The 23,468-nt window shown below is 35.0% G+C and overlaps 1 protein-coding gene across 2 annotated transcripts in view; it reads right to left on the bottom strand.

The window, feature by feature from the left end:
* Positions 1–2,192: 2,192 nt before the first annotated feature.
* MDM1 (Mdm1 nuclear protein) overlaps positions 2,193–23,468 on the bottom strand; it is a 28,486-nt gene continuing 7,210 nt past the window's right edge. Inside the window, exons 5-15 of one of the 2 annotated variants that reach the window (XM_059934682.1) lie at positions 20,417–20,584; positions 19,044–19,147; positions 18,863–18,962; positions 13,915–13,944; positions 13,405–13,580; positions 12,036–12,329; positions 10,893–11,005; positions 10,688–10,797; positions 5,690–5,942; positions 4,003–4,062; positions 2,193–2,764 (exon numbers count right to left, since the gene is read on the bottom strand). In XM_059934682.1, coding sequence (XP_059790665.1) covers positions 2,652–2,764; positions 4,003–4,062; positions 5,690–5,942; positions 10,688–10,797; positions 10,893–11,005; positions 12,036–12,329; positions 13,405–13,580; positions 13,915–13,944; positions 18,863–18,962; positions 19,044–19,147; positions 20,417–20,584 — 1,521 coding nt within the window. In that variant the 3' untranslated portion in view covers positions 2,193–2,651. The remainder of the gene's footprint in view (positions 2,765–4,002; positions 4,063–5,689; positions 5,943–10,687; positions 10,798–10,892; positions 11,006–12,035; positions 12,330–13,404; positions 13,581–13,914; positions 13,945–18,862; positions 18,963–19,043; positions 19,148–20,416; positions 20,585–23,468) is intronic. The other variant, XM_059934683.1, reaches the window with a different exon arrangement.

A 23,468-nucleotide genomic window follows, 5' to 3' on the forward strand; every position in this document is an offset into this window, starting at 1 on the left:
TCAAAATCATCCTTTAAGAGTGCTTAACTTGGAGTTCAGACTCCCACACAGAGATCGAGATGAGATCCGACATGAACGTGCCTTCCCATACACGTGTATGAAATTGAACAAAGTCTCCCATATATGTGTGTTTGTGCATTTTTATCTGGGTTCTCAGCCAGGGACACATAAGAATCTCAGGATCTGGGGTGAAGATGGGGGTCAGGAAGAACAGAGGCAGTAGGTGTGCTACTGCCATTGTGATCCTGACATTTGCTCCCCTGTCTAGTTTGTGAGATACCAATTTTGACAAAAAGACCAAACCACCAGTTTATAATAGTGATTTGGGTGTGTACCATATATGTAAAGTAGAAGTTATATTAAAGATGACTAAAAATGGAATTACCTAGGATTTTCCAGAGAAATTAAAGCATATGTCTACAAAGATTTGCACACAGATATCAAATATTCATTATAATCCGAAACTGCAAATAACCCAAAAGTCCACTGTGAATGAGTGGATTAAAAGGAAACATATGTGCCCAACACATAGATGACTCTCAAAAACATTCTGAGTGAAAGCCATATATAAAAGATAGTTCCATTTACATAAAATTCTGTGGGACTTCCCTGGTGGCACAGTGGTTAAGAATCCTGCCAATGCAGGGGACATGGGTTCAATCCCTGGTCTGGGAAGATCCCACATGCTGCGGAGCAACTAAGCCCGTGCACCGCAACTACTGAGCCTGTGCTCTAGAGCCCGGGAACCACAACTACTGAGCCCACGTGCCACAACTACTGAAGCTCGCGAGCCTAGAGCCCGTGCTCCACAACAGGAGAAGCCACCACAATGAGAAGCCCGTGCACCGCAATGAAGAGTAGCCCCTGCTCTCCGCAACTAGAGAAAGCCCACGCAACAACGAAGAGCCAACACAATCAAAAATAAATAAATAATAAAATTCTTGTAAACTAATTTATACTGACAGAAAGCAGATTAGTGATTGCCTTGGGGACCAGGGGTGGAGGGATGGGCTGAACTGCAAAGGGAAATGAGGAAACTTTTTCCATGATGGAAATGTAATGTATCTTGGTTGTGGTGGTTTCACGACGTACACATTTTTTCCAAACTCACTGAGCTGCAAAATTTTTAATAACTGCAGATTATACATAAGTATGTCTTAATAAAATTGATAAAAAATTGAATTAACAACTCCAACTCCTAGATGCCAGCAAATCTCATGGAGCATTTCTCATGTAATTAAAACCACTCACCAACTCAAATGCATGTCTTTTGAGTTGCTCTTTTAGTGAGAATGATGAAATAGTACTGATCCCTCAACACTATTCTCTCCCTTGGGCCTCTGAATAGGGCTTTTAAGAGGCAGTCAGAAGTATACTGCAAAGCTAAAGTGTCATGGGGAGACTGGGATAATGACCTCAGCCTCATGAGAACCATACCCATAACTACTTCAGCCATACCCATAATGACTTCAGCCTCATGAGAACCATACCCATAACTACTTCAGCCACAACTACTGAAGCCTGCACACCTAGAGCCCGTGCCCTGCAACAAGAGGTCACCGCAATGAGAAGCCCGTGCATTGCATCGAAGAGTAGCCCCTGCTCACCGCAACTAGACAAAGCCCATGTGCAGCAATGAAGACCCAACGCAGCCAAAAATAAATAAATTTTTAAAAAGTTCTTAAAAAAATTGTGTTAAATTTTTAAAAAATGAGTTTGCCTTGGAAATTCTACATTTTTCCTACATTTGTGCAAAAATATTGTGGACTCAGTTTTGCTGCATTTGGACAGCTGCAAAAGAAGTATGATGTGTTTAAGTTGTGAGTAGAATGTTTTTAAAAAATAATTATTTGTTCCAGATAATAACTTTCTAGAGAAGCCAAACCTTTGAAACCCTTGAAACAAACAGAACTGAAACACCTGATCAATTTTTATTTCAAAATGTCTACAAAGTTATAATTCTCCATTATACAAATAATTTTTCAAAATTCAGACATTATTCAAATGTAAGCCAAAGTCCTTATACAAACAGAATACACACAAAGATCAAAAATATACATATTCTCTCAGCAAACTTTGTTACATAAATAAGAAAAGTATATACAAAAGCTGGTATTTTCAATCTAAAGAACAATTATTTTAACACTGTAACCATATACAGAAGGTACTAAAATAAAAATAAACACCACAGCAAAAGTTAAAGGAACAACAAATTCATTTTATGACATCTACAACTGTAAACATACATAAAGCCAATCTTGGGGGGAATGTATACTTCACACTTATATCTTAATTTTTACTTCACTTTATTCATTTTTAAGAATATTCTCTGGATAGGTGAAATTCACAATTCTACCAGCTACCCCTGACACCTAATACAAGTTAGAGCATGTGAAGAACTATATACTCTATGTCTTTGTACTTTGGGACAGATGCAAAACGAATTCTTCAAAAGTTAAATTTTTATGAACCTGTGTTAAAAATTTTCCAAGTAAATTGAATTGGCTATTGAAAAATCAAACAATTCTTTTTAGGTAGGAAATGTTAGAAAAAAATCCAAACACTTGCAGTCTTAACATAGTAAAGCAATAAAGAAAAATTATGCCAGTGGTTCCCCTAGATAAAAGCAACTTAACTAGGTGTATGTCTAATTATGTTTTGCCCCAGAAATTCTCCTTCCTTCTCTGAGCTCGTGCCAGAGTTTGAAAAGCCCGGAGACTAGAAGCCGCAGAGCGAGCAGAAATCTCAGATAATCTGTCCTCATCTGCAACGAAAGAATTATATTCAGTGCAAAAAATGTCTTATAAAAATACTATGTTTCAAAACATTAACAGCAAATTAAAAGCATCAAGATTTGTAATGTCAATACTGACTCTGTCAGAAACCAGTAATCTTTTAAAATATAAGATATCAACATTTTTAGGATAGTTCACAGTAATTTTCCAAGTTTATCATATTTAGAAATCAAACATTTTAATGTTAAATGAGCATCTGTTTCCTTCCTGAAATCCCACTATGTCATTACCTAAACACTTGGCCTGTGATTTCAGTATTACTCGGAAACAGTTCATCATCATATTGTCTTGTCCTACTTTAAAAAGCACAGCTGTTTGAGCAGAAGAACTTTAATGTTTTAAAAATGAAATGCCATACCTTAACATGGTACTCACATCACATTTCTAAAATAATTTCACTTAATGTAGAAATAATGTCTGACTTTAATACGCTACCCTTCATTATTAGTGAAATTCCACAATCTGAGCAAACAAATCTCTTATCAAGTTATTTGTAAACACTGTTCTTCCATTAAAAAGAAAACAGAACTGGATTCAAAGTGTCCAGATATTGGCATTTCAAAACATAGCAACTTGATTTCCAGCTCACTGAATTCTGAAAAATGTCTCAAACTTGCTAAGAGAAAACCTTTAATGTGTGTGAAGCTATAATACATAAAGTATTAATTCAAATTTACTTTCAAATTCGAAATTTAAAGATTTAGTAATTTCATACTTCTTAGGGTGAATTTAAAATAGTAATTTCAATTGTTCAACATTGAGAATTCAAAATTCCTCCTGCCACTATTAGAAGCAAATGAATTTGTCAAAACGAAAGAAAAAAATTCATTTTCCCAAATTATATATATTTTAAGAATGTACAGACATATGAAAAAAATGATGGATATAATGCTAGGCCAAATTCCTGAGCCACCAGCTACCCAGGGTGTAAAACAGAGTACTGACCTTAGGTGTGATGCTAGGCACAATCTCTTGCCAACTGTTTGCCTTAAAAAATATTCTTCAAGGCTTATTTCCCAGTTTACTCGTTTATAAAATGGGGATAATTTCACCTTCTTCACAGGGTTTCAAGGTTCTAATGAAATGACATCTGTGGAAGTACTTTGTAAACTATAAAGTGCTAACCAAATGTAAAATCATACTATTATGAACTACTATATAATATAACATTATACTTTTATCTTGTGTTCTTTGACTATTAAAATACCTTCATCATTAAAGGCTTCTTGCTGAGGTAACTGGAAATTGTTCATCCTTGATTTTCCCACTTAAAAAAAAAAAAAGCCAGAAGAAATTATCCTTCAAAGCCACCCAACAGTGTATCTTATTTATAGTCAACTCTAAGTGAAGGTAGGCTGTCAGAAAATTTATTAATTTTATAACTTTAATAGAAATTACTGCCAAAGGGCCATTCATTAATTCATAATGTACTTAGCAAATATGTAAACAAACAATGGATAATCTCCTAGGATTCTTTTCAATGATAATACTCATCTATTCTAACTTTAAAGAAATACAGTAAGCTTCTCTTTAAAGATGGCAGTTGGACTACACACATCTACAAAGTGATATAAACCCACAGGACAACGAAAATGGGAAACAAGAAAACAGCAACAAAATTTTGGAAAGTGGAAAGCAAATGGAAGGGCAGTGAGTATGTGGTCATCATAGCCAAGTGAGCTGAATCCTAAGGCAGCAGAGGAGGGAAACCAAGAAGCAACCAATTTGCTCCCCTGATGGCTGGGGTTTTGGGAGTTCTGAGTACCACTGAGAGTTGGAGCGAAGGTAAAACTGAATCAGGAATCTAGTTGAAAGTCTTTCTACAGAAGTCTGCCAGATCCTTCTTCAAATTTGTACAGCAGGGTAACTCTCCCAAAAGAGGAATGGAGGTCTCATTGCTAGAGAAGGTTTATCAGAGCTACTTTGACTGAAGGATACCGGATTCAACTGGGGGCAAGGAAACCATATTCAAAGTAGGGGTATTATATATATCATTTATCTCCTCAAACAGATAAAACATGCCATCCATGAAATAAGAACTGGATGCTGTATAAAAGGAGTATGTAGTGTTTAAAAAAATCTTAGAAATTAAAAATATAGCAAAATATCATTTAAAAACTCAAGTAGAAGATAAAAATTAGTGACCCTTTCAAATTAAAACAAAAAGACAGAGATGGAAAATAGGAGAGGTAACATAAGAAAATATCATGTTCAACATATCCAACATCTGAAAAATAGTAGCGCTGGAAGGAAGAAATAGAAAGTGGAGGGGAAGAAATTACTGACTAAATAACTTAAGAAAATTTCCCAGAACTGAGGAACATGACTTTTCAGATTGAAAAGGTCTAGTGAGTACTAGCAAAATGAATGAAAAGGGACCCACTATAAAATTTCAGAGCACTGGGTATAAAGAGAAGATGCCAAGAGCTGCCAGGAAAAAAAAAAAAGCCACATACAAAAGATCAAAAATAAAAAGAGCTTCAGACTTCTCAGTAATAATAGTGGACGTTAGAAAACAGCAGAGCAACACCTAATAAAACCAAAGGAAAATATTTTATGACCTTGAATTCTACATCCAGGCAACATTTGGTAATGTATGAAGACATCTTTGGTTGTCACGCCTGGGGAAGAGGTGCTATGGCATCTAGTGGGTTGCCTGTACGTTTATGGGAAAGAACACGAAAGACACCTCACACTTAGACCAAAGTGAACCTGGGTACAGCACAACTGAGTGTTCCGGAGATGAGATTTTTTCTATTTAAAGAAATCTATTACATTAACTAAAAAACTAAATAACACAATTTTTTAATATAAAGTATATACTCAGAGCCTTTGTATCTATCAGAATAACACTTTCATTTTAATAGACAAAAAACTAAAATCCAAGTAATTACCATTATGCTGAAATTCTGGATCTCTCAGGGAGCCCTGAATTCGACGAGAAGGATGCCAGTAGGATGGGGCACAGGGTGGAGATGGAGACTGCCCAGGTGTGTTAGTTGGATTTTCTGGAATTTTTGATACTGGAAGAGTTGTCTCAGCAAATCTGGGGACATTGGGTTCAGAATCTTCCCTCAAAGGCAAGGGATCAATTGTTTTTAGGCCAGCAGCTGGAGAAGTCAGGAGGGATATAGCACGACTTTCTTTCTAAATGACAAAAACAAATCAAAACACATATATGCATGTGTACATATATAAACAAAACAAACATTTAAACACACAAAAGTATATAACCATAAAAGCAGTAGGAAAAAATATGGGGAAAATTTATGTAACCTCCATGTGGGGAAGGCTTTATAAGCCTAACAACCGATATAGATAAAGATATTTAGCTAAATAAAAACAAAAAATATGTAAATATTAAAAAAATAAAAGAAAAATGACAAACTTGGGGAAAATATACAACTTACTGGACTGACAATGAATTATTATCACTGTTACATAAATATTTCTTTAAAAGTAGTAAGATAAACCTAATTTAAAGGTAGAAAAAGGATACATATCAGCAATACATATACATACAAATTACAAATAGCAAACATTCCACACCTCACTGATAATCAAATAATTTCAAAATAAAAGCACTGACGTAGTAATTTTTCACTTACCAAATTACAAAGATAAATTAAAACAAACAAACAAACTATAATACCCTGAGCTGACAAGGATGTAGAAAAACTGGCACTCTTATCCAGTGTTACTGGTAGGACAACCTTCCAGGGGAGCTGGCAAAATATAGCAAAAACCTTAATACTGTGGCTCTTTGGCCACACAATTAATAATTAGGGGTATTTACATAAAAATAGGTAACAACAATATGAACAAAAATGCAGGTAAAGAATGGATTTCTTTAGAGCATTTTTTCAAAATAAAGTAAAACTAAGAAATAACAACAATAGGCATCTAGTTTTAAAAAATACATTTCAACAAAAGCATCTAGTTAAAAAATAACTATAGTATAACTACAGATCGTACATCATGTCACAATTAAAAATCAGATTATAAATTATTGGTATGGAAGTATGTTCACAATACATTGCTAGGTGAGAAGAATATATTATGAAAACTTATCTACAGTATAATAAACAAATACACTATATAGCTAAACTTAAATTCAACAACGGATGTTTCCGAACAGTAGGTATGAATTACCTTCTTTTTTGGTTTGGTCAGTATTTTCCATTTTTCCACAATGATAAAATATCATGAATGGAAAAGTCCCTGTATAATTTTACCTTTTAGGAGAATGTAAACAAGTAAAATCAAATATAGCTCCAAACTTTCCTGATCATTCCTTGTAATTGTTGCCTTTAGTTATTAACTTTTGAGTTTATCAATGTAATGTTCAAAACATTGCTTTCCGACCTTAGGCATCATTTTCTGCAATTAGAGGGCTTATTGCTTCAAAGGGGAGATAGCCTGGGGTCTCATCCAAAAAACCAAATATTTTAAAATCAAGATCTAAGATAAAATCACAAATTTTCCACTTGCTTCCCTTTTTAATTACAAAGATCTCTTATGAAAATTGTTCTTTTGGTTTTTTCTTTTTGTACACATATATGCAGAATTTGGAATTTCTGTCAAATTGGTTTCATTATTGTTAAAACCTGAATTAAATCTGTAGAATATTTGTAATACATGGGGTTCCCAGGTTTAATTTAACTGACTTCATGATCTGTTCTTGAACCTAAAAGCCTCCTTATTGGCCTCACTGCTTCTACTCTCCCCCAGTATAGCCCATTCTCCACTGAGTAGCCAGAGTGATTTTAGTTATAAAGTGTATCAGAGATCTATATTTGCTTTACTGCTTAAAATTCTCCAAGAGCTTCCCAGTGCCATTAGAATAACATCCCACTCCTTACCCAGCTCCCTTGCCCACTCCCTTTCCACCCTCATTCCCCACCCTCTCCTCTGCTTTCTCCAGGCTCCAGTCACACAGGCCTTTTCACTCTCGATGGAACGCTCACTGTTGTTCACCTGCACTTGCTGTTCCTTCTACCTGGAAAACAATCTCTGGCCCAGATCTCTGCATGGGCACCTCCCTCATCAGCCAGGTCTTGCTAAAATGTCACCTCCTCAGAGGTGCCTGTCCTGATGACCCAAACTAAAGCAGTCTCACCCACCCCTTGGAGGTCATTTGCAGTTTTATTTAATTGATAGCACTTACTACTATCTGAAATTCTTTTTAAAAAAATCATTTGTCTACTTCTCCCAATGAAAATGTAAGTTCCACGATCGCAGGAATTTTATCTTGATTACCAATGAATCCACAGATCCCAGAACAGTGTTTGGTACATAGTAAGAGCACAGTAAATTCTGAACTGAGCGAATGAAAATGAAACTCCTGATATTCCCCTCCAAAGATGGCTTTCATGCAGAGTTCTCTTACTCAGTGCATGGCACTCTCCAGCAATCCTGCTGGGCAAGTCAGAAACCTAGAAGTCATTATCCAACCCAGCTCCAGACCTTGACATTGTTCCCCTTACACAATTCTTCAGTTTCACTCACGTCTATGCCCACCCTCTTTAGTCCAAGCTATCACAGCTCCTATCTGGACTACTGCAATGGGCTCTCAAAGGTAGCCACAGTCCACTCTTGCCTTCCACGGCAGCTAGAGAGACCTTGCAAAACATAAATCAATCACAACACTCCCATATTTAAAATATTTCAGTCATTTTCCATTTTACTTGAGATGAAAGAAATTCTCAATATTGCTGTCTCCCTGCCACACACTGTACTGGTCTTTGTTTCTTAAAACTCTATGTCCATGGGACTTCCCTGGCGGTCCAGTGGTTAAGACTTCACCTTCCAATGTGGGGGGTGCAGGTTCGATCCCTGGTCAGGGAGCTAAGATCCCACATGCCTCGTGGCCAAAAAAACAAAATATAAAACAGAAGCAATATTGTAACAAACTCAATAAAGACTTTAAAAAAAAAATGGTCCATATCAAAAAAAAAAATTAAAAACAAAAAAACTCTATGCCCTTTCTCTCCATGGGACTATGGCATATGCTATGCTTCTCCTCCCCTCCCTTTTTACCTGGTTAACTCTTCTTCTTCCTCTTTATCTCAACTCAATTATGACTTCTTCAAAGAAGCATCCTTGACTTTCAAGAAGCTTCCTGATCTCCATGACTAGGTCAATTCCTTTCAGAACAGCACTATATACTTCTTTGAAACTATTATTAGTTTTAATTTTACTTTTTTGGGGGTGTGATTCTCACAAGACTGTAGGTTCAACAAAATCATGTACCATGTCTATTTTTGCTCATTATCACAACCACAGCATCTAGCATGTTAAGTAAATGGATACGAAACATCTGCTGAATGAATGAAGTGAGCTAACATACACTCGGGTTTTTAATATCATTTTTAAAATGTATAGATGGTATTTGGCTATCAAACTAATATCATGAGAATTCTACTCTCAAGTCTTGTGAGACAGTGTTGTTTAGGGGTTAAAAATGTGGGCTCTGAGAACAGACTGCCTGGGGACAAATCCTACTCCACCATTATGAAGACTGAACAAATTAACACATGTAAAGTACTTAGCACAGAGCCTAGAACATAGTAAGTGCTCAGTAAATGCTAGCTATTATGATCATCCCCACAGAAGTTCCCCAAATTGCTGCTGCCCCACAACACTCCCACAATTCAAGGTATGTCATTAAAAGTTAACAATGAAAATATTTCTGGATAATATAATATAGTCTTCCTAATTCCTATGGTAAAAAAAAGAGATACAGAATGATATTAACCAACGGCAACTGAATGACAGCGATAATTCATTGCAAACTGAATGACTTACAGATTTAACGTTATTATAATAGTAGTTTCTGTAAGAAAACAAAGGAAAAAAATGACTGTGTACAGTGAGTTTAATGACTCTTCTGCCTACCAGCAACCAAGGGGTAGACAATGGAAAATAACCAAATCTAGCTCCTGGTACAGCTACTGCTATGATCCAAATGACCATCACCTCTTGCCTGGATATTGTAATTGACTAACCAGTTTCAAGCCCTTGCTCTTGCACCCCTACTGTCTATTCCCAATACAGTTGACAGAGTGACCTTGGAAAAACCCAAGTCAAATCATATCACTCCTCTGCCCCTCTAAAGGCTTTCCATTTCATTCAGAATAAAATTCAAAGTCTTTGCTATGACCTATAAGGCCTTACACAATTTAGTTCCTCATTATGTTATGCCTCTGCCCTCACTGCCCATCCTATTCTCCCTTTCTTGCTCTCAGCTCCACTCCTGCCTGTTCCTCAAAGAATCAGGTACCTTCTCACCTGGAGGACTTTGCACTTGCTATTCTTTTTGCCTGGAATGCCTTCCTAGATATGCATATGGGTCAGTCCTTCACCTGCTTCAGATTCTGCTCAAATGTTACCCTCTCAGTGAGAACTTCCCTGGCCACTTCCCACTCACTTCCCCTGCTTTATTTTTCTCCTTAGTTCTTATCACTATCTAAAATACTATGTATTTTACCTAGTTATCCTGTTTATTGTCTCTCTCCTCCACTAGAATGTAAGTTCAGTGAGGGCCAGGATTTTTACCTGCTCCTTTCACTGCTACATCTCTAGTGTTAAATCAGCACCTGGAACATAGCTGGAACAAAACTGCCACAGAAGATGCTCAATCAATAGTATTGTTTTTCTTCTCTCTCTTCCTGTTGTCACTACTGACAAAAATTGAAAGTATAGCAGAAATACAGTGCCACTACCCAAAAAAACAATTCAATGCCTTTGCCTTCTGAAAGTAAGTTAAGAGCATCATCTCCATATATGATAGGCAGAATTTTCTAAAATCTGAACTTCTCATTCACTTATTGCATGTGACTAAAATAATCACTTCCTGAAGAGATGTTTTTCTCCAAAATATAAATATTTACCTTCCTAAAATCATTCTTCAAAGTTTCTAAGCCATTCTGAGAGGACATTCTTTTTCTCTGTTCTGCAACTGAAGGCTTCACTTTAGATGGAGACACTAAAACAGCACCACCTGGAAAAATGCAAAAGATGCTATATTTTGATTAAACTGAATTATCATGTAGAGAAAGCAGGTGAAATAAGAACTGCACAGTGTTTGCCTGTTACCGACAGCTGGAGTGGTAAGATCGTGATGAGTCCTCTGGATTCCACCAAGTTCTCTTAGCTTTGGAGTAGGAAGCCTGCCTCCTTTTCCTGAGGACACAGAAGACGATTCCGACCTACAAATTAAAACAATTATGAAGCATGTCCTCCAGAAAATATAATAAAAAAATACTTTGCCATCATTATACAATTAAACTATAAACCTATAAGAGAAGGGCATTTTGTTTCTGAAAAAAATAAACAGATCTACACACAGTTAAGAGTAACTGAATATTGGAAGAGAGGTGAGATCACTGCAAGTCAGCAACACACCAGAGAATTCTTCCATTAAATCAGAACCTAAGTTCCATATTAGCTGCAAAACTCATGAATGAATAAGGGCGTTGGACTATGGACAAAAAAATACCATAACCAATGGTAGAGAACCACTCCCCAAAGCAATCTGCATATAAATCAATGGAAATTAGCTATTTGCAGAAATCACTTATTTTATTTAAAAAAAAAATTTTTTTAACATCTTTATTGGAGTATAATTGCTTTACAATGGTGTGTTAGTTTCTGCTTTATAACAAAGTGAATCAGCTATACATATACATATATCCCCATCTCTCTTCCCTCTTGAGTCTCCCTCCCACCCTCCCTATCCCACCCCTCTAGGTGGACACAAAGCAACGAGCTGATCTCCCTGTGCTATGCAGCTGCTTCCCACTAGCTATCTATTTTACATTTGGTAGGAAATCACTTATTTTAATATTACAAAACATCTTTTCTTTCTTTTTGGTAGTATAACCATCTAATAGTAAAGAATATCAGTTATTTTCTTTAAGTCATAAAGTCATACTTCCAGAGATATCTAGCAAATCATAATTAGCAGGATATAAATGAAAATAACCCTAACTACTTCCTCCCCAAGTAGCTCAATGTTCAAGTGTTCAATTACCAAGTAATGGTGACTCAAATACCTGAGTGAATCAAATTATATAAACCATAAAGAAATGCCTATTTCATGACATTAAAGTAAAATCTGCTCTTTATTAGTCATAAAACCAAAAGTGTAAACCACTATAATTAATTAGTGACAAAACGAAATGCATATTAACTGTGAACAATAATGCGTCTATATACTGATTAATTTAAAACGCTCACCCTTCTTTTATCTTGTCTGCTTTAGATTTTTCCTGTACTTCCAACTTCTCTAGTTCTCCCACATTAACCTGCTTGTCCCTTTCCTCCTCTTCCTCCTCCTCTCTTGGCTGTTTCTGTGTGTCTTCAGTGGTGTTCTCTGCATCCCAAGCCAGACGCCTTCTAACAGGTATGGGAGCATCTGACACACCCAATTTCTCTGTGGTAGTTTTCTGGGGCTGTTCTTCCAAGATAGGTCTTTTTTCTTCTAGTTTTGTAGAAGGACATTTCTGCAAAGTCTTATGGCTTGTAGGATCTCTGCATAACAAAAATAAGTTTTATTTTAAATTGAGTAGTTTGAGGTTTCTAATTGATACTTATTTTAATAAGTCCATCATTGCCTTCCATGGTTCACAACTCTGTTTCCCACTGATATTGCCTTGCCCAGATACTGAAGAAAAAAATCGAATTAAGAGTTCATTTTACAATAGAAGTTAAAGTTATAATCTATTAAAATATTCCAAAATAAATTATATTTATCTCCTTTTACTCCTCCCATCACACATACATGCCTGCACCACTGCTGATAAAACTCACATGTATCTCTCGAGTGGCTTCTGCATACATAAACTAGGACCCCCTCACATGGCCTAACTTGTTCAGTTACTCAGTTAGGGTTTGTGCACAAACTCATGTGTATTTATGGATCAAATAAGCTGATTCAAATTTTATATTTTAGATATATTAATCTTTTCAAGTCATTGTTAAAGAACAGATTCTGTGATGAACTTTTAAAATCAGATGTCACATAATTAGAATTTAGAGTTAATCTGGTATGTATGGCTATACTAATACACTATAAAAACCAAAAACTATTTTATTTGCTACAAATCGATGTGCTATTCCTCTTAGAAACAGTTTAATTGTGTTCACTTTAAAACCCAAAATAGCAGAGAATTCTTCCGTAGAATCAGGGTGGAAGTTCCATATTAACCACAAAAATCCATTAATGAATGATAATGGAAATGTACTAATAGATAATATTCTCTAAGTTTTTATTATTGTTACCTTTTTCTTTTTGTTTTACTTTTTAAAGTTTTTTACGTCTACTGTATAGTCATCTCTAGTCTACTCTTAATTGCTAAGAAGGAATATTATAAACTCCAATCTTCCAGATTTAAATTATGTATTATTTCTACCCAAGTGTGTAAAGCAAGTATGTATAGCTTTACTTTTCATAGAGAATAAACTAAAAATAATGAAATGTTATAAGTGGCTAGTATATTTCCATTTGACTAGACAACTTTTGAGTCTTCATATCATTTTCCTATGTAATTCCATGATCTACATAATCTATAACATACTTTTCCACCATCCACAAATAACATCTCACCCAGCAAGATCTAGTGCTCTAATGTTGGTACTAATGGTTCCTTCTGAGCTCGTGGTCGAGGAGACATCCCAACAGTGGTTGTTTTCAGACAGAATCTGATTCAGATGGTCCCGAGAAAAATGAGTTCCCTGAACTCGTTTCCTATAAAACTCAGCCTTCTCTCGGAGTTCTTTAACCTATGCAGGAGAGTTGAGACATCATGTATCACTGTAAATGCTCCTTTGCAAATATCACCAGGTAGCATATCCAAGACATTGTACAAATACAGCCAGAGACCAAGGAGAAAGAAAGGCAAAAGTAGCCACATACATTCATCAGACTATGTGCATTTTTAAGCAGAAATTAAAACAGTCAAGCTGATGCACAATGCAGTTATTTTACTTCAGGCCAGCAGGCAGGGAGAAATTTGCAGCAGCTAAGAAAAATATTGACACCTACTTCTTACTTCAACTGAAATTACACAAGTACTCTATGCATTATTACAGATTTAAAAACTCAAAAGCAACCAACCTCCGCATACCACATGGCATTTAGAGAACCCTAGGGGAGGAATACAGAAACATACTTAATGACAGGTTAATGCCATAATTGAATATTAATGGGAATCACTGAAATACCTTATTATTTTTCCTTCTAGATATATACCAAACTTGTCAATCAATTTTTTTTTTAGTATTTTCAGTAACCAAGACACTTTAACATTGCCTTGAAAATCAACCACATTCTTGCATGGGTGGAATGCTGTCTGCAACAAGGTAACCTAATTACTATTTCCCCACCTCTGGAAGAGTACTGACATGCCAGAAACCCCTAGCCCCAGTCTTTACTTCTAGGCTTATATACACCTGCTGCTACTACTACAGAAGCTCCACTGAGAGAGTCATGAGGCTTTCCCCTCCAAATTCCTCAACATTCCCTTGTAATCAGCAAAACCAGTATTAAATACATAATTTAAAAGGATATCCCACAAAATAATAACTGTAATATATTCGACAAAGCAACAGGATACCAAAAAAAGTTCTGATGAACTATTAATATAAGGTGACTTGAATTCCCTAATATGCAAATAACATATTTTCACATGAAAAGGAGTCTTTTATACTCATTGAAACCCTTTCATTTTATACATCATGCTGCCACCTTCTGGCTTCCCTGAATACAATTCCACAATGTAAAAAAATTAAGTTGCAGCTTAAAATAGTTTTGAATAATCTGCTTAAAATAATTTATTCTCAAAAAACTGTATAATTTTTTTCCTATCATAAATACAAATATTAGCCTTAAAAGGATACCTGGATACTGTCTGCTAAAATCGCTTTTCTCATATTATGTAACAACCTAAATGGGAAAAGAATAGATACATGTGTATGTATAACTGAATCACTTTGCTGTACACCTGAAATTATCACAACATTGTTAATCAACTATACTCCAATACAAAATAAAAAGTTAAAAAAAGAAAATAAAAGCCAAAAAAAAAAAAAAGTGCTTTTCTCTCACTTAAAGGCAAAAAAGCAAATAATGAAAATTGGCATTGCAAAAGCAACTGGAGAAACATATCCTCAGCTCCTTAAGGAAATACTACTGATGCAGAGGGATGCAAGTGCTACATCTCTAGGGAATCAGACAAAGCAAAGGACAGCGCCTGCCAGGGCAAAAGAAAACACATAATCCCACCAGACTCCTACTGCTCTAATGAACCAAACCTGAAACATTCCTAAAAGATAATTCAAAATATTGTTTTCTTCACTGTTAAAAAAATTAAGTCATGTTCATTTATCATTTTTTTCAACTCTTATACTTTAAAGAAAATTACTAATAATGGTTTTTGCATTTAATAGGTATTGAGTCTGTTGAACTCTTAACCAGTGTATTCTGAATGCATGGGAACCTTGTAATAAAGTGCCTTGATATAATCCAGATTTTATTTCTAATAAGTACCCCCATGCTTCAAATGTGTCATGGTCACTCCATCACCTACATGATAAAATCTTCATGCCTTAGGATCACTTCCTCCCCTCTGGGTTCTCAAAGCCCTTGGTGCATATCCCCACTAGTACTTATTTCATTCTTCTGGAATTATTGCTTGTGCCATTCTTCCCCATTAACCTATGAACTCCTTGAGGTGAGGGAGAATGTAGCCTTTCAACACTGATTCCACAACCTGTCCTGAGTATGGACTAAGCGCTAGGCCTAACCTAGACGGCTGGTAGCAAAGATAAGCAAGAAAGTTCCTGCACTCAATGTGCTCGCAATCTGGTAGAGCAGGCCGACCTCCTCCTATATGATAAATCATTATCATAATATTGGTAAGATCTATGCCATAATAAACAAATGAGATATAAACTGAAGGAGTGGTTTCAAAAGGGGGTCCTACCAGTCCTGCACTGTGTGTAGGGTGGAGCGGGAAGGAGCTGCAGAGAAGGCTGCATTCTATCCATGCGGGAGGACCTCACTGATTGATGAATGAGAGGATGGACGAACATCCTCTCCATGTACACAGTGACCCAGTTTTATCTGACATCAATTTTTTTTAAAGAAGGGAGGGGAGATACAGAAATTCTGTAAAACTTTATTCAGTTCTGTTGTTACTGACATTCAAAACTCAATGTTTTAAATTGACTTTATTAGCAATCTTTGTTAATAATCTTAGTACTAATGTTATATTATACAAATACATGATTTTAAACTTCTGTAATCCTAAACTAAGATGAAAAAATAGGACGCTGATATTTCCAAAGTAAGGTGTTCTACTAGAAAGAGAAAAAAAATCAACGGTGTGAACTCAGTATTAAAAACAATCCCTACAGCCAAAAAAAGGAACCACTAAAAAGGATACGAATAAACCATGCCTAACTCAGTTAAAGCCACACACACACCCCTTTTCCGGTCAAGTAACACCATCAGGTTACATAATATTAAATGCTATAAGTAGAACGTTTTCCTTTCTGGATTTCTTTTCCCAAATTAGGAATTCAACTGAATTGTTTAAAATTTATATGTGAAAAATTCAAACTCAGAAAACTGGGGAATAAAATATTCCTTTTTCTCAAAATCATCCCCTGAAAATGAAGAGTCATCTTATACCTAAAAGTCCTTACAATGTCTGTCAAATTACAGAATCTCTCAATGTGGCACTTCATCTTGAAACAAAGTCCTATTTCTGGAAGACACATTAGAAAAAAATTATCTCAACCACTGCAGTTGGGAGGATTAGAAGACTACCAAACAATCAGGAAAAAAAGACATTTAACACAGATCCAGTAGTTATTCTGAGGATTGGACTTAACAGTTGCAGTTGCTGATTATTATTAAAAAACAGCCTTCAAGCGAGCATTTTAAAGAGGAATAGAGCCACTGGTTATAGTATAGAGATAACAAATATACAACCACTGGACAAATAAAACCAACTACCCTAATGTTATGTGAATAGGAACTTGGGACACAGGATAAAATATCTAGTGACTAGACTATAAATAGATTAAAAAAGTACAATATCTCAAAGAAGAAAGAGGGAAATGAAGATGATACATGGACTAGAAAACTGTAACATGATTCAAAGTGCGTTAATATTCTAATGATAAAAAAGTCGCTGATGTCCAAATGCATTTGACGAGTGTGAATAATATTCCATGAAATGTTAGGAGTAGGAAAATGAGGGAGTACCTTATATGTAGGTACCTCAAAATCAGCCACATACAGTAAGTATCTTCCAGGGAAAAAAATGTAAGATATAAGAAAATATGGCCCATATTAAATGTCTATGACCTGATCGACTAAAACTATTATCACTATCAGTGATTGCTAACCTCATAACTAAAAATTCTTATTCTTTTCTAACTCCAATTTGTTTTTTTGAATGATTTTGACCATGAAGTTAAGGCAAACTATTCTACTAATTTAAACATTTTCAACCACCAATAGCAATTAATAAAACAAACCTTCAGAAAAGTCACATTACCAAGATATTATAATAGGAAATCTTAAAGACCGATCTTAAATTAACAACAAAAACAAAAATGTTCTCTTCCACAAGGGCAGGATAAGGACTGTCACATTATCACGACTCCAGACATAACAGTCCTCTGATAAGGACTGTCACATTATCACGACTCCAGACATAAGTCCTCTGAGTCCATTAAATGTTTAGATCTGAGGCCTAAATACCAACACATCTTAGTTCAAAGAAGTTTCAGACTAAGGGATAATCTTTCCAAAACAAGGAGCTTCTCATGAACCCAACCTAGTGAAGTACCCGAACACGAAAGGGCAGTGGCTGACACCTAGCAACTGGCCACACACGCCCTCTATGGCCACACTCTGTTCCTGCCTTTGCCTGGGGTTTTCCCTCATTCCCCATCAGACTCCTCAGGCACAGAGATCCTCACCAAGGTCTGGCATGGTCAGAAACTGCTCAAGAATTCAAAACTGACTCAATTCCTTTCTTCTGTCATGGCTGCTTTCAATGCTCTCATTTTTAACTTGATTTCACCAGGCTGAGTATAGAAATTTTGCCCCCAGTAATATTTGGTTCGGCCAAAAAGTTTTCTGTAACATCGTATGGAAAAACCTGAACGAACTTTTTGGCCAACCCAATATCATCACCAGGACATAGGTCTGGGAGCTGCCAGAGCCAAGAGCCAGAAGCTCAAAGTGCCAGAGCTCAAAGTGCCAGAGGCTCATTACACATAACTGTTAGCCATGGTTCAAAGTACAGAGCTAAATAAGATTCATTCCCCATCCAAATTATCCCTCTCTTTATAATGTCTAATCCAAAATGTTCTCATTTAGCCTATTCACACAAAAAGGGGAGCAAACCATCAAGATGTAGTTTAAAAGATGCTAACTACACAATAACCAAAAAAGCTCCACCATTTATCCTTTGGCTATAAGAAGCTAGTACTAAACTAGCACTCACCAATTCTAGAATTACCCTTTTCTTCCAACCTTTCTTTAGGATCCTCAGAATTTCTCCCATATGTCAGGGTATCCCAACACTAGAACTCAAACCTCTATCAGCACAAGCCACTCCTTCCTTGTGCTTGCAGACTGCACTATTAGTACATGCTAACAGGGCACGTCAGTCAGATAAACTAATCTTGAAAAATTAATCAATGTTGAATTGAGAGAGTAGAGGTCTGAAGGTTATAAAATAATCAAATCTATAATGCTACAATTCTATAAACTGACTTCATTAACATAAATATTTGATTTTAAAAACATTTTTAACTTTAAAGACCTTATAATAATACTAATCTTTAAGCTAGTATTTAAAAAAAAAGTAAACACACTGATAAACTATATCCTCATACATACAATTTAAGTCCCTGATACTTTTAGTGCTATTACCGCATCATACATTTTCATATTGTCGTCTCTATTACTAGGTGAAACTATTGCGAAATTAAACTGACATAGTGCCAAAGAACATGTGGGCTTCTTGAGCTTATATACTCACCTGATTTGGTATGTTTTCCTTCACACGTGTCCAAGTCCCAGCTTTATATAAATACTGGGCTGGGCTCAGAAATTTTGCTCTATATTCAGAATTCACCTTCCTAACAGAAATGAAATGAGAATAAATATTTCACCATGTTGATCATCTAAATACCATGATATTATTCTTACAAAATACATACCCAAGCCTTTGATGTCTCCAAGGAGTAAGTTTCTTTTTAGGCGGGTTTGAGTCTTTTGATTCCATCTCTGCTTCTAATTTTAAAGGATCATCTGTTTTATTATACTAAAATGAAAATAATTTAAACTTTTTATGCTCAATTTATGTTATACATTAAAGTGAAAACAAAGATGTTATAAAGTATAACTGGATACTGAATTACAATTCTGTTTTTAAAAGTAAGATTTAACTACTAAAGATAACATAGAATTCATAAAAAATCAACAAGCAAGTTTTGAAACTAGTGTATCTGGTTAGTTTCTTTAAGTATATAGCTCAGGATATGGTTTCATTTTCTAACAATAAAAATTTTAGATACTTGGCTAGGAAAAAATTTTAATTAACAAACATCTAAATAAATAAACTTTATGTTAACGACCTATTGAACACTGGTCTTACATTTTCCCTTGATATTCTAAGTTTACATTGAATTGTTACTCATTGGGACCTTCCATTTAATTACTGTAAGTTAGCACACAGCTTTACTGAATAACAATTCTTTTTTTTTTCAAGAACATCATAGGTCCAAAAAGTATATATATTATTAAACATATACATCATATATAATATATATGTATGACTTATATATATACATATATGATTTTTATATATGTATATTTATATATATATAAATCATTTTACTTTTAGTCATATAATTTTTATTCTTAGAACCCATAACATTTCAGGTATGACATTCCAGGAGATCAAAAAATAGGACTTACCCCTGATTTACCTATAATTTACAATAATTTTAACCTGATGCTGTAACTGAAACAGCTGTAATTTCACACAGAGAAGTAGGTGTTTGTATATACCAAGGTAAATCGTGTGAATTATACCTGCTATAATTTGGCATACTAAAGCTATGGTTTAAAATACATGCGTGTATGTGTGTTTCTATGTGATTTCCACTATTTAATTTAAAGTATGTGTTTCTATCACCACTGTAACCCCTGGGGCTCACATTACTATAAGGACAATCATTTGACATTAGACATAGCAGACTTACCTGCTGTGTTGCTAAGCATTCGCTGCACTGTATTATACTTAATTATTTAGATCTGTCTCCCCACTGACCCAAGAACTGCTTAGGGCTTAGTGTAGTTATCATTGTATTCTCAGTACCTACCTGGTGCCTGGTTTCTACCAGGTGCTTGATGAACATTTGACATTTAGTGAATAAATAAACAAATTAGTGAACTAGCTAAAAACAAAATCTCAAATGGTGATTAAGTAAAAAGAAATTTGTAAAGTTCCAAATGGTGGTAAGTAAAAGAAAATGTGGAGAGTTTCAAATCATGAGGATTTTATTTTGTTTAAAGAACTGACAAATACCTTCTTTTCAGGAGATACTGTTTCAAAATTTCCGTTCTCCTTCAAATGATTTCTTCGTTTTGGTTCTTTCACTGGAGATAAACCCTTAAAATTTCTTTTGTATTCAGTTTCATGGATGACTGAGTTACCTTTGAATTGTGGAACAAATTTGCTTTTATTGTGGAAAACCTTAAAAAAAAATTACTTTAGTTTAGTTTTTTGTTAAATATATAGAACTTCTTCAATTGCTTAAAAAATTTCACGTATAAAGTTGAATCATAGGATACAAGAAAGGGAAAATTATATACGATTGTAATTTCATTTCACATATCTAATTAACATCCATTGCAACAAAAGCAAAAATAGACAAATGGGATTGCATCAAACTAAAAAAACTTCTGTACAGAAAACAATCAACAGAGTGAAGAGACAACATACTGAGTGGGAGAAAATATCTGCATTCATCTCATAAGGGGTCAATATTTAAAATATTTAAGGAACTCAACTCAATAGCAAGAAAACAACCCAATTAAAACATGGGCAAAGAGGCATAAAAACAGACATATAGATCAGTGGAACAGAATAAGGAGTCCAGAAATAAGCTCACGGGTATATGGTCAATTAACTTATGACAAAGGAGCCAAGAACATACAGTGGCGAAAGGGTCTCTTCAATAAATGGTGTTGAGAAAATTGGACAACTACACACAAAAGAATGAAAATGGACCACTGTCTTGTGCCATACATAAAAATTAACTCAAAATGGATTAAAGACTTGAACGTAAGCCCTGAAACCATAAAACTTCTAGAAGAAAACATAAGCTAAGCTCCTTGACATGGGTCTTGATGATGGTTTTTTGGATTTGATACCAAAAACAAAGGCAACCAAAGCAAAAATAAACAAGTGGGACTACATCAAACCAAGACACAATATTTGCAAATCATATATCTAATAAAGAGTTAATATTCAAAATAATAAAGAACTCATAAAACTCAATAGAAAAAAAAAAGCCATCTGATAATAAATGGGCAAAGGAACTTTTTTCCAAAGAAGACATACAAACGGCCAACGGGTACATGAACAGGTGCTCAACATCACTAATCATCAAGGAATAAATCAACATCAGTGAGATTTCACCTCACATGTTAGAATGGCTATTATCAAAAATACAAATGGTAACAAGTGTTGGCAAGGATGCAGAGAAAAGGGAACCCCCCTGTCCACTGTTGGTGGGAATGTAAATTGATATGGCCATTATGGAAAGCAGTATAGAGGGTCCTCAAAAAATTTAAAATAGATCCAGCAACCCCACTTCTAGGTATATATCCAAGGGAAATGAAATCAGTATCTCAAAAGATACCTACACTCCCATGTTCATTATAGCATTATTCATAGTAGCCAAGATATGGAATCAGTCTAAGTGTCCATGGACAGATGAATGGATAAAGAAAATGTATTATTATTCAGCCTTAAAAAAAAAAATCCTCTCACCTACAACAACATGGATGAACCTGGAGAACATATGCTAAGTGAAATGAGCCAGGCACAGAAAGACAAATACTGCATTATATGATCCCACTTATATGTGGAATCTAAAGGAACTCATAGAAGCAGCGAATAGAATGGTGGTTGCCAGGGACCAGGGGGTGGGAGAAATGGGGAGATGTTGGTCAAAGGGTACAAAGTTTCAATTATGCAGGATAAATAAGTTATGGAGATCTGAAGTACAGCATGAATATAGTTAACAATACTGTATTATGTACTTAAAATTTGCTAAAAGGATAGATCTTAAGTGTTCTCACCACACACACAAAAAAATGGTAACTATGTGAGGTGATAGATGTGTTAATTAGCTTGATTGTGGTAATCATTTCAGAATGAATACATACGTCAAAACTTCACATCGTACATCATAAATATATAATTTTTGTCAAATAGACCTCAGTAAAGCTGGAGAGAAAATCCAAAGGTCAACTTTCTCTACTCATTACTATGTTTTGAATAATAGTTATTGTAATCAAATAATGCTTAAGCCAAAAGAAATAATGAACCATATCTTTTCTCCCCCAAGTTCCCTACCCCCCTATTAGTTTGGTAATGAGAATAGTAAAATAGGCAGATTTTAATAATATGAAAATACACATTAGCTTTACAAAGCAACTCTGTTGTCAGCTCTGTCTTTCTTTCTTTTTTTCCTCCTTGACATGAATTTTTTTTCCTCCTACAACAATAAAAAATTCTTAACGTTTTGAATATCTGACATATGCATTTGCTCAGGTTTTTTCCTTTGCTTATTTTTAGCTTAAAGCAAGGAAAAAACAGGTAATTATCATGTTTCTATTTTTAAATGTTTTTTCTTTTATCCTTAATATTTCATAATATGGTTTCCATTTCATGGTATATTACCACTGATTACAAAGAAAGCAAATAGATAAGATATGGAGTTCAAATAAGGTATATTATTGCTTCACAATGCTGAATAATACACCTTCATACAGATCACAACCAAACAGTGTATCTTTTTAAGTACAGTATAACCTCAAGGACTCTTCTGCCAAAAATTGTTCTGACTCCTTTACATATTAATATAAGACATCCTTTCAGAAAACAGGTGTCTGATAAAATAGAACGGAACAGCTCCTTTAGAAGTTCCCTATCAACAAGCTTTGAAAGTTTCTGTCACAGAGCTCTTCAATCCACAGACCTGAAAACTGATATGCTTTCAACTAACAAAGAGCATTTGCTTCCAAAAAAAATTCTCTGAAACCCTCACTAATGAAAGCAATAAAGCTAGTAGTGAAGGTATTGCTAGTGATTTATTACTTCTGATACTATAAAAAGAACATTTCTACACAATGCTTTCACTGAAGTATGCAGAAGTTGTCAACAGGGCTTTGATTTGAATCACCTCTACCTTAAAGGTAAGATATTCTACAAAAATTGAACAGTCACAATTTTTAGGTTGTAAGTAATTTTGCAGGTATACTTTCTATCCAAGAACACTTGCGAGCCAGCAAAAGAAGTACTGATTCTATTCACTAGGTTTATAAAGGGTATGTATTGATTTATGTTA

Source organism: Balaenoptera ricei, chromosome 10 (assembly GCF_028023285.1).
Source record: "Balaenoptera ricei isolate mBalRic1 chromosome 10, mBalRic1.hap2, whole genome shotgun sequence".
Taxonomy (NCBI): Eukaryota; Metazoa; Chordata; class Mammalia; order Artiodactyla; family Balaenopteridae; genus Balaenoptera; species Balaenoptera ricei.